Source organism: Schistocerca gregaria, chromosome 4 (genome assembly GCF_023897955.1).
Source record: "Schistocerca gregaria isolate iqSchGreg1 chromosome 4, iqSchGreg1.2, whole genome shotgun sequence".
Taxonomy (NCBI): domain Eukaryota; kingdom Metazoa; phylum Arthropoda; class Insecta; order Orthoptera; family Acrididae; genus Schistocerca; species Schistocerca gregaria.
The window spans coordinates 121777584-121790332 of record NC_064923.1 but is presented as its reverse complement, the minus strand read 5'-3'; the positions used below and the strand labels follow the sequence as shown (position 1 = coordinate 121790332).

At 40.9% G+C, this 12749-nt stretch overlaps 1 protein-coding gene across 1 annotated transcript in view; it reads left to right on the top strand.

Annotated features, from left to right (window-relative positions):
• Positions 1-787: 787 nt before the first annotated feature.
• The window catches only part of LOC126266594 (integrator complex subunit 7), a 156878-nt gene continuing 144916 nt past the window's right edge, over positions 788-12749 (top strand). Inside the window, 2 exon segments of the mRNA XM_049970909.1 lie at positions 788-968; positions 10700-10829. Of these exon segments, the coding sequence (XP_049826866.1) occupies positions 878-968; positions 10700-10829 (221 nt within the window). The 5' untranslated portion in view covers positions 788-877.

The following is a 12749-nucleotide window of genomic DNA, read 5'->3' as shown; positions in this document are numbered from 1 at the left end:
AGAAACTCTATTGAGAAAATTTAGAGAACCAGCAAAAAGTGCCAAATGATTCTGGTGTCGCCAACATACATTGTGCATAAGGACCACGATGATAAGACACGAGAAATTAGGGCGCATACGGAGGAATGTAGATAGTCGTTTTTTCCCTCGCTCCATTTCCTAGTGGAACAGGAAAGGAAATGACTAGTTGTGATACAGGTACCCTCCGCCACGCACCATACCGTAGCTTGCGGAGTATCTATGTAGGTGCAGAAAGTAATTCACGCCCACAGAAACCCGGCTGCAAATTTTTGAAATACAATACAACGCGTTAAAATGTAATCTCGTTGTTACAATATTGTAGTTATATCTACGTCTGCCGTCCTCTCTCGAGTATGAGCACAGGCTGTGATATGAGAATCTTTATCTGTCAGAAGAGAAATGTGTTTTTCTTTTCTCAATACTGATCTCTCTAATTCTGGTCTGATTAATGTCCTATTACTTTCCTGCTTACTTTTTGCGCCACAGATAAATAATGATTATGACAACTTTGACTTCTCATTCTGCTGAATATTGGGATATATTTTTTCACGTAATTTTCCATTTCTAGTGTTTAATGAATTAGTAGGATTTTTTGTTACTACTCGGAGCTATAGGTTCTTTTGGACAAATTGTGGTGATTCTGGTGATTCCGTATCGGTTTACACGGTCCGTCTACAGCACCTATGGCGTTTCCTCTTAAAATATGTTTCGGTTCTATTTGTAACTTCCAGTTGTTGGTAAGACTGATTTTGGTCACGTGAACCACTTTACGCTCAGTTGTGTCAATGTTGCCGGGAGGTGTCTGCTGCTGTGTTTACAACTGTTTGTTTACTTGTGTGTATGTGCAATTCATACTATGATACCTGTTAGGGTTAATTCATTTAACGAAAATGGATTGGGAGAGCCGGAGCAGGATGCAAATACAGCTCTTACAGAACTTGACAAAGGTAAGTTTTGTTAATTTTTACGCAAGATTTAAGTAATTCAGTATTCTTCCAGTAAATGTGCAACATCAGCTCCGTTTCTGTTAAAGACGCGATTGTAACAGTACACATGGGACGCTATGCGCTATACTGCTTTGTCAAACTGTTTTCAAATAAATCTGTATATACACGGATTGGAATAAAATAAAAGTGTCAAAATTATTATAATTATAGTGTAGGTTTTTCATGATACAAATCCGCCCAAATGTACATGCTGCCCCTGATCTCTCCGCATTTACTATTTCTTTTACATTCACTTTTTGCCAGTGGAGAATATAAGTTTTTAACCCGTGTATTGGACATCGAAATCAGCAAATATTTTCATTTTTGCACTCTATTCTTCAAGGGTCTCACTTGTCCGCTGTTGTGTTATATGGAACAAGACAGGTACTACAGACAATAGGAAATTTCAATGCAAGCGATACTAGGAACATACCTTAATATTTTACGCTGAAACAAAACTATTTGGAGGTAGATGTGAGAAAATCCCGTAACTTCCGTATCTGATGTAAGAAGCAGTTGTGTGATGAGGAGAAAAACAAGTTTATATGGGGTAATCAGGTTGCACAGAATAGAGAGCAAATACATATTTCTTTATGTGTTTATATTGTTTAAGATATGGATCATACCGATTATCGAAAATACATTCTAGAAGCCGCTTACAGAAATAAGATGCAATGGGAGGTTTTAGTAATTCACTAGAAATGATCGAAACCAAAATGACAAAAATTATGTAAAATGAACCAGAAAGATTGCTCACAAAAAATCTGTTTACGAGACAACAAGCCTCATCTAAAGCAGAAGGAAGCAAAAAGGCAAGAGAAAAATGTATGAGATATTCAGTGAAATCACCAGAAAATGCACTCAGTGATCTGTGAACATACATGAACTTAGATTCAGGGGGACCAGGGAATATAAGAATAGCCAAAATCTTTTTCGTTTTTCTCAGCTTCAAGTCACCAAACAGCATTGTGACCAGTTTTAATAACATAGTAACTATCACATGATTTGAGTATGTTACATAGTAGTAACATGTCAACTGTTCAGTTGACTTCTTAGTTATCATCATTGGATTTTAATACTTTATAACTTGCCAGCTGCTTATTCAATGTGTTGTGATCGTCTGATAATTACTTAGTACGAAGGCAAAACTGTTCGTGATTCCATAAATAGTATAACCATTGTGTGTGTGTGTGTGTGTGTGTGTGTGAGAGAGAGAGAGAGAGAGAGAGAGAGAGAGAGACTACTGAAACCTGTATGGGACACCACTCTCGGATGTTAACCCTTCTGAAGTTGTTCAGTGTGTAGGGAGGGCTGCTTCAGTGACATACCTGCGAGTTTCATTTTGTTTCATGCATGTGCAATAAGTTTAATGGCAGTGACACCACAAGGCATTCTATACAGTTGATACCTGCCTCCTAGTGGTAGGCGTTCATGGAGCAAGTTAGGTGTGTTCACGTTTTATTGTGTGGAAAGAGTAAGGCTGCACCAGATGTTGAATATCCTGTCTTCATTCTACGCAGCCTTCATATAGTCCTTGATAGCGATGACAGAATTAATGCCGTGTCATAAGATGTATTGACAGCAAAAACAATTAGTTTGGAGGGATCGAAAGGAATTTGCACATGTCTCTGTTACACTTGAGTCCTGTTTGCAAAACTACAGTAAATAAGGCACACAAATTCTGCAGTGTTCGTCAGGGGTGCCACCTGATATGACAATGTCGTCCAGATAATTGGAACAGCCAGGGACAGTGGAACACAACTGTTGCAAGTAAGACTGAAAAGTAGCAGGAGCCGAAGCACAACCAAACGAAAGGTGGTGAAACTTGAACAATTCAAGGTGGGAGTTGATCACAAAATAGCGCTGCGACTATTTGTTGAGCGGAATTTGAAAGTATGTGTCCCACAAGTCAATTGTGGAAAAGAATTTTCCCACACCAAGCTTATCGAAAAGTCTTCAGGACATGGTAAGGGAGCGACCACTGTCTGGGGATTTACCGTAGACTTAAAGTCAGCACAAATACGGGGATGACCATTTGGTTTCTTCTATTTTAAATAACAGCATACGGGTCTGACACTTCCTGCCCAAGCCCATGCAACAAGTTAACTCATCTGACATAATTATAGAACATTCTGCAACATATTTTTCTATAAATGAAGTTAAAACCCGCTTAGAATGTTACGTCACTATGACACACAAACAGACACTTGACCTCTCAAAGGAATAAGCCTGCTGAGCAGAAATTTTATTTTTGAAAGAAAAAATTATGTATATGCAGGGTGGTTATAACGAAACTTTCACTAATTGAGCCAGTGCAGACAGAAAACTATTCGCCATATGAATATCCAATTTGATGGGAATGATGTTCAGACTTTGAGCTGCAGGGTTTGCATTGGTAGTAGTATTAGTATGACTTACCATTAGATGCCAGCACATTATGGCAACATTGGGTTGAAACACGAGTAACAATGGGTATTACGTCAACATGGGTCTGGACAAGGTGTGCAGAGTTTTATTCACAAAGTCTTTTTTTTTTTTTTTTTATCTAAACAGCTGCAGTAGTGATGCTGCTCTTTATGAGTATTGGTGCATTAAAGGAATACGGAGGGGTCCTCTTTCTGCACCAGGGTTGAAGAACATGATTCAGAAGTTCAAATTAAATGACAGTTTGGCCACCAAGATCGCCATATTTGAACCCATCTGGTTGTGGCGGGGGGGGGGGGGGGGTTACCTAAAGGATAGGGTTTATCAATGGGACACACAACACATTGAGGTTGAAGATACTGAGAGAGGAAGCCAACATCCTATCTGAAATGTTTCAGCCCACAGTAGAGCAATATCTAATGTGGTTTCAGGATTTTGTCGATGCAGATTGTCCTCAAATTGAGCAATTTTTGTAAACTGGAACACAGTGTTTGTCACCTGGTGCACAATTAACAAATGTTACTCTATCATGTGGAAATTAAATGTGTTTCTTTTAATGGTTTGGTCATTATTTTTCTTCTGCATGTCCTTAGAAATGTTTCCACAAAGTTTCATTGTCCTGTGATCACTCATTTTTTGTGGGGCCCCTCTCAAGTAGCACACATTTAATCATAACCATCTTATCTAATTTGAAGTTCACTTAAATGGTAATTACTGCTTTCACTCATTATGTGGACAACCAAAGGTAATGTTTAATCTCTGAATGATTCAGCCCAGTTATCAGTGATACCATCTACTATGTTACAGTTCAGATCTGATGGATAGTATTGGAGGCTCAGTTTGACCTCTTGTGCATATGTTTACAAGAGACACAATGCACACCTTATGACAACCTTATGTTAGAAGGCTGCACCATCCACAGGAGTGAAAATACAGATGGTGAGAGGACCAAGCATGGAGTGGCAGTATTTGTCCACAATACAAGCCATTTAGTACCAATTAGCCTCCCTCACCACACACCTTCAAGCAGTCGACATTCAGATTTACATACTCTTCAAGAACATGTGGATAATGAGGCTCTTCGGAGCTTCAACCCTGAACTACTGTGACCTTTTCTAATTCTAGGAGAAAACGGTGCATATTGCACACATTCAGGCTCCATATACTCTTGTCCTAGGGGCCAAGTATGTAAGAGGTTCCGCTTGTCAAATGTATCTGCCTTGCCTATACATGGAAAGTGACACTTTTAGCTCTGCATCAGAATCATCCACAGCCTGTCACTTTGCTACCCCACACTTTTTGATACTGTTCTTTGGGAAGTGGCTATGGACTTAAAGCATTGTCACATTTTTTTCATTTGGATACACCTGTCAGCCACATCAGCACCTGCCACCAAGCCACTTGAATAGGTCTACAAAGATCGCTAGAGAGTGTACAGAAATGTAGTCCAACATCAATCCAGCATCCTTCGGTATTTGAACAGGTCACTACCATCATACACAGGGCTCCTGATGCATATGTCCTAATGTCATCATGTCATGTGGTCTTCAGTCCTGAGACTGGTTTGATGGAGCTCTCCATGCTACCCTATCCTGTGCAAGTTTCTTCATCTCCCAGTACCTACTGCAACCTACATCCTTCTGAATCTGCTTAGTGTATTCATCTCTTGCCCTCCCTCTACGATTTTTACCCTCCACACTGCCCTCCAATGCTAAATTTGTGATCCCTTTATGCCTCAGAACATGTCCTACCAACTGGTCCCTTGTTCTCGTCAAGTTGTGCCACAAACTCGTCTTCTCCCCAGTTCTATTCAATACCTCCTCATTAGTTAGGTGATCTACCCATCTAATATTCAGCATTCTTCTGTAGCACCACATTTCGAAAGCTTCTATTCTCTTCTTGTCCAAACTATTTATCGTCCATGTTTCACTTCCATACATCCATACAAATACTTTCAGAAATGACTTCCTGACACTTAAATCTATACTCAGTGTTAAGAAATTCTCTTCTTCAGAGACGCTTTCCTTGCCATTGCCAGTCTACATTTTATATCTTCTCTACTTCGACCATCATCAGTTATTTTGCTCCCCAAATAGCAAAACTCCTTTACTACTTTAAGTGTCTCATTTCCTAATCTAATTCCCTCAGCACCACCCGACTTAATTAGACTACATTCCATTATCCTCGTTTTGCTTTTGTTGATGTTCATCTTATACCCTTTTTTCAAGACACTGTCCATTCCGTTCAACTGCTCTTTTAAGTCCTTGGATGTCTCTGACAGAATTACAATGTCATCGGCGAACCTCAAAGTTTTTATTTCTTCACCATGGATTTTAATACCTACTCCGAATTCTCCTTTTGTTTCCTTTACTGCTTGCTCAATATACAGATTGAATAACATCGGGAGAGGCTACAACTCTGTCTCACACCCTTCCCAACCACTGCTTCCCTTTCATGCCCCTCGACTCTTATAAATGCCATTTGGTTTCTGTACAAATTGTAAATAATCTTTCCCTCCCTGTATTTTACCCCTGCCACCTTTAGAATTTGAAAGAGAGTATTCCAGTCAGCATTGTGAAAAGCTTTCTCTAAGTCTACAAATGCTAGAAACGTAGGTTTGCCTTTCCTTAATCTTTCTTCTAAGATAAGTCGTGGGATCACTATTGCCTCATGTGTTCCAATATTTCTATGGAATCCAAACTCTTCTTCCCCGAGGTTGGCTTCTACCAGCTTTACCATTCGTCTGTAAAGAATTTGTGTTAGTATTTTGCAGCTGTGACTTATTAAACTGATAGTTCGGTCATTTTCACATCTGTCAGCACCTGCTTTCTTTGGGATTGGAATTATTATATTCTTCTTGAAGTCTGAGGGTACTTCGCCTGTCTCATACATTTTACTCACCAGATGGTAGAGTTTTGATAGGACTGGCTCTTTCAAGGCCATCAGTAGTTCAAGTGGAATGTTGTCTACTCCCGGGGCCTTGTTTTGGCTCAGGTCTTTCAGTGCTCTGTCACTCTCTTCACGCAGTATCGTATCTCCTATTTCATCTTCATCTACATTCTCTTCCATTTCTATAATATTGTCCTCAAGTACATCGTCCTTGTATAGACCCTCTATATACTCCTTCCACCTTTCTGCTTTCCCTTCTTTGGTTAGGACTGGGTTTCCATCTGAGCTCTTGATATTCATACATGTGGTTCTCTTTTCTCCAAAGGTCTCTTTAATTTTCCTGTAGGCAATATCTATCTTACCCCTAGTGAGATAAGCCTCTACATCCTTACATTTGTCCTCTAGCCATCCGTGCTTAGCCATTTAGCACTTCCTGTTGATCTCATTTTTGAGACATTTGTATTCCTTTTTGCCTGCTTCATTTACTGCGTTTTTATGTTTCCTCCTTTCATCAATTAAATTCGATATTTCTTCTGTTACCCAAGGATTTCTACTAGCCCTCATCTTTTTACCTACTTGATCCTCTGCTGCCTTCACTACTTCATCCCTCAGAGCTACCCATTCTTCTTCTACTGTACTTCTTTCCCCCACTGCTGTCAATTGTTCCCTTATGCTCTCCCTGAAACTCCAGTTAAACCTAGCAGATAGCTAGTCCCATGGTGGAGCAAGGACTGCTATTTAGCCATCAGGGATATGGCGGTAGCACTACAAACATTTCACTGTATGTATCTGCTGATGGTCTTGCAACCTTTCACACTGCTGAGGCAAAAGCCTGTTGTATTTTCAGAGGCAACAAAAAGTAGTCATTGCAGTATTTTTACATTCTGTTAACCATTTCACATTATAATCGTGTGAGTCAATGAGCAGGATTGACGAGAATAGTAATTGGTCAGAATTTGCAGCCCAGGCAATAAAGAAATATTTCAAACAAATTATATCTAATGCCAGTTAAGAGCCTACATTCCAGTAACATTGATGTGCAGAACTGCTCCTTTTGTATGAAGGATTTAGACCAAAACAACAGTAGGGCCAGACAAATAATACAACAACATTTGAATATTAAGTCAAAGAACCGCATAATTTAGTTTTAGGGGCAATGTCCTAATTCTTAGAGGTAAGAAATCATGATCCCTCTTCAGAAACCTGGGAAGGGTGACAGCAAATCACGTAGTTTTCGCAGTTTAGCACTTACCTGTTGCATAGGGAAGGCATTGAAGTGTATGATCAAAAGTTGCTTATTATTGGTTCTGGAAATCTGGTGACTCCTCAGTCACCTTCAGTGTGGTTTCCATAAGTACTGCTCTAGACTCAGCAGTCTAATCTGCCTCAAGGTGGTAATTCTTTTATATTTTAGAGGCCTACAACACTAAATCAAGATACAGTTTTCTGCAGCAACTGTATGAATGGGGCTTTTGGGGTTGTCTTCCTGTTATAGTGTGAGCCTTCCATTCAGGATGGCATTTTAGTTTCAGAATTAGCAGTGCACTCTGTCTGACATAGCCAGAAGAATGGTGTCTGTAAGGGGAGAATGTTAAATGTTACTCAATAACCGTCAACAGCATAGTGTCGAAAGTCAAGAGCCCTGTCCAATGCTCTCTTTTTGTGGGAAATTTTTTTATTTTTATTTTTTTCTTGTAGTCTTGGGATGACTGCTTAATAACTGCAATTAACATTAAGAAGACTAGAATTATGGGCTAAAATCCCAGGTGTCAATTTTTTCCCAAATAGATATGTTGTGTACGCAATGTTTTTACTCAACCTGAACTGTTATTGAAGGAGACCACTCTTAGTTTTAAGGAATCAGTAAAGTTGTTGGGCCTCATCCTAAGTAAGAAACTTATTTGGTTTCCATATCTGATGTAATATGTTTTTATTGAAACAGTTCTTGACTTCCTCCTAAGTATGTGCACCATCACTGCTAGGTAGTCATTCACTTGTGAAATTGAAAAGGATAGGGGTCAGTAGTAAATAATGTAACTGAGGCATCTTATTATAACTCACAATTTTTATTGTTTTCTTTGTGAGTATCATTATTGTGTGGAAAATATTCTCCATAACTACAAATATGTGTGCGTCACTCAGTGAGAGAGGAAAAATTCCTGCATAGTTTTTATCATGTTTTTCATTAGAGAAAGCCAGTGACAACAATTTCTGTGGATATAAATTCCCAGGTGACAAACTGATTGAACCCAATTATTAACAGTAATGAAATGGCAATAATAGTAAAAATAATACCTATTTGATCTCTGTCACTGAGGGGGAGGTGTATGAAGTATTACACTGAACCACCTCAAAGCAAGAGCTCTAAAGGCTATGAACATCTTAAAGTGCCTTAGTTGCAGATAGAAATGTGTGTAAATCACAGAAGAAAAACAAAAACATTTACAAGGTGTGTTTTTTAAGTAAGGTCCATTTTGTTGTAGACACTAGTAGTTTGCACACATACTGCATTCAATGAGCACGTACATCGTCTACCCGCATGCCTCAGGAACAACTGTGCTCAGTTTCAGTTCTGTAGCTAACCTGTATGGTTCTGTTCTGTGCTTTCAAAATGTTTAAGACTATCATCTCACCCACTGTGTGTGAGGTTTGCTCAGCAATACGGTTTTTGTCAGCAAGGAACCTGTCTGCTGCAGAAATTCATTGACAGATTCGCGAAGTGTGCAGTGAAAGCAAAGTGCATAAGTGGGTACAAGAATTCAAAAATGGCCGTGACATCGTCCATGATGAGGACTGCTTCGGTCGCCCTTCTTTGATTACAGACGATTTTGTGGCTTCAGTTGAAGCAAGGATTCGTGAGAACAAGTGCTTCACAATAACAGGCCTCTCAAACGAATTTCCTGATATGTTGAGATCAGTGCTTTACAACATTGTTTCTGAGCACCTAAAGTTTTGGAAACTGTGCTCCCGTTGGGCATCACACACATCCATGCCCGAGGCAGGATTCGAACCTGCGACCGTAGCAGTCGCACGGTTCCCGACTGCACGCCTAGAACCGCGAGACCACGACGGCCGGCTGTTTTTCAACAAACTTGGCAACTATGTCAAAATACTTTTTGAAATAACCTTTTGTTGCATACTTATGTTCAAATGGACCTTAATTAAAAAAAATACGCTCATATGCTTAGAACAAAGAAGCAACTTGCAGAACAGACCTGAAGAGAATGGAGTGGGTGAAATGCGGTCAGTGGAATAACTTTCTCACCCACTCCCTAAGTGTTCAGTAGACCATTTGTATAGTGTCTCAGAAGACAATGTGGGCCAAAAATGCTAAACACATTTCACTTGCTACATCATCAAGTAAAGGAATTATCATTCTTCTGTGTTGCGTGTGAGATGATAATCCTGTGAAATGAATAAGCTGACACAGCAGCAAGGGGCACGTGCTACAGAAGTAATGCACTGCTCTGAGTGGATGTGGTTGAGTGGTATTATGTTGTTCTTGAGGAGGAAAGTTATATATCAGTGGAAGAATGTGTGGCTGGAAGTACAAAATAACAAATTACAGCTGATAAAGCAAAAAGTCTCGCTGTGTCAAAGATTTCTCCAGTTACACAAAAAGAAGTGACTTTAGCACAACTGAGAAAAGGGTACTGTCTTCTAACACACAGGCACTACATTTGGTGAGAGCCCAACCAGCGTGGTGCTTGTAGTGTACTTGTGTCAGTGCACTACATTTTACCTGATTTCTCTTCATATTGTGGCAAGAGGGCAGTGAAAGATCAAACTGGCACTCCATCCTTTTCTCATCATGGAATCCATTAGGCTTTGATTTTTAAAGGAAGAGAGGAATGATTCACTTGCTGGTTAGTTCTCTTTAACTGCACTAATAAATCGGTCTACAAACTGAGTTTAACAGGTATCACTGGACTGTGCGTGACAAAGAGAAGACTGTTAGGATTGAAGAAAGGATCTGACTCCAATTTGAGAAGAATGGGGAAGGAAATGTAGTCATGTGTTTTTCAGTGAATTCTCACTACTTTTTTCACTAATGATGTTAGATGAACAAATTATTTTAATTTTCAGATTACAGCCTACATGTATGAAACAGAAAATTGTGACAAATGTCTGATAATTATTTTCCATCTTCAGGAATCTTCAGAGTTGTCGATTTTAGATAGTGTACTTTGAAAAAAGCGTATTTTTGTGTCAAACAGCTTTTGCAATTGTTTCCTTGCGTAAATGCTGTCTGCCATTTGTGTGGCAAAAATCTGTTACTTTTCTATCCACATAAATAAGTAAGCAATCAAACGCACACAATTATGTGAGAGAATGTTGGTCACTGTGTTTTAAAAATTATATATGATCTTTGATTTCAGGATTAAGATCTGGCAGAGTGGGAGAACAGTGTGAGGCAATTGTCAGATTCCCAAGGTTATTTGAGAAATACCCATTTCCAATACTGATAAATGCGTCTTTGCTGAAACTGGCAGATTTGTTTCGCATAGGGTAAGTGTTGCTGTCGTCATATTTTGATCAGTTACATGTGTACTATTAAGATATGCTATGAACATATGATAACTGAATAGTGTGTTGTGTTTAAAAGTATATATAAAGAAACCATACTCATTGCAAAGAATAAAATTCCCACCCCCACTGTGGGTCTGGGGGTTAGAATAGGGACAAGGTATTCCTGCCTATCTTAAGAGGAGTCTCTCACGTTTTGGCCTTAATGTGATGGTCCCATGTTGGTTTGACCTCCATTTTTCAAAATTTTCCTGTAGAGCGAGCCAACTGGGAAGGACGCCTTACATGGTGCATAGTATCCATCATACACTGAGACCTCTCGAATCCTTCGTTGATGTGGATCTGCACTTCCGCTCATTCTCCAGCTGTTGGGTGAGAACACCCTTCTAGGTGCGTTTTTCTCCATCCTCTGTGCAGTATCGCTTTCTGCGCTGTCGACGATAATGAACTTCTTAGCTCATTTGTGCCTGATATCCAGCATGGTAGCCAGTCCGTTGTGATGGGGCCGCCTTTTACCCTGTTGTTTGTAGCCCCCTGACCACAAAGGGATCACTCTGCTGATGCTTGTGTCGTTAACTCCCCATGTATACCAAGGAGTAGTTGCCCATCCCCCTGGGGCATCGGGACTCCCGACAATGGCCATCCTGCCAGGTGGCCTGTGCTGCAGCTGGGTGGCACTTGTGGGGACGGCCTGTGCTCAGAGTGGGTAGCATCAGGGCGGATGACACTCCATGGAGTGTAGTACGTCATTTCTTGCTGGTGGTCAAACATCAACAGTCTCTAAGCGGTCAAGGTCTAACTTCATTTCTTAGAAATACGACCCCAAATCATTATCGCCCACCCCCTGGCCACACCATGGGAAGAACGCCATGCTAAGGATGGCAGCGAAGCTTATTCACCCCGGTGCCTCATATGTATGAGAGTTGATGGGGAATCTTTCTTGTCAATGAAACCTCAGTGTTTTGTGGAGGACAAGTTTAGGGAGATGGAGGGCTTGTCAAAAATGGGGTCAGGGTTGTTCTTGATCAAAACAGCATCTTCTACCCAGTCGCGGGCACTATTCGCCTGTGACAAGCTGAGGATGTTTCTGTATCCATCATGCCCAACAAGATCTTAAATATGATCCAGGGTATCATATATCACAAGGACCTTCTTTTGCAGTCTGATGATGGGCTGCACACCAATTTAGAGTGGCGAGGTCTCCATTTCGTCCAGCGTGTCCACCGGGGCCCCGAGGGACAATCAGGTTGCCACCAGTGCCTTCATCTTGGCCTTCGAGAGTGACACATTACCCGAGAAGGTCAAGGTGATGGTCTAATGCTGTGATGTAAAGTCATATATCCCTCCACTGATGCAGTGCTTTAAGTGCTGGAAGTCCAGGCATATGTCTTCCCACTCTACTTCCAGCGTCACCTGTCAGGATTGTGGGTGTCCTTCACATCCCAGTACTCTCTGTGCCTCGCCTACCATCTGTGTCAACTGCGGAGAACATCATTAACTTTGCTTGCCGGACTGCAGGATTCTCCAGAAAGAAATAAAAAATAATTGCATTGAAGACCCTGGGCTGGCTGACCTACACTGAGGCTAAGAGAAAATATGAGAGGCTACATCCTATGCATATGACGTCAACCTACACTGCCGCTATGACAATGGTTCTACCATCTTCCTTTCTGTCACATACAGTTGGCTCTCAGAGCTGTCAGACTCCACCTTCCCCCTTGATGGTGGGGGGCACTTCCCTCCCTGTGGCTCCTGCACAACGTACTTCAGGAGCAACCCCCCCCCCCCCTCCCCTCCCTCCAGCCATCGGGGATGTCAGTCCCTACTTCTCAGTCGGAAAAGCGTAAGTGTCCTTCGGCTCCTTTCACCAGGAAGGGATCCCTTGGGTCACTCCCTTCGCAG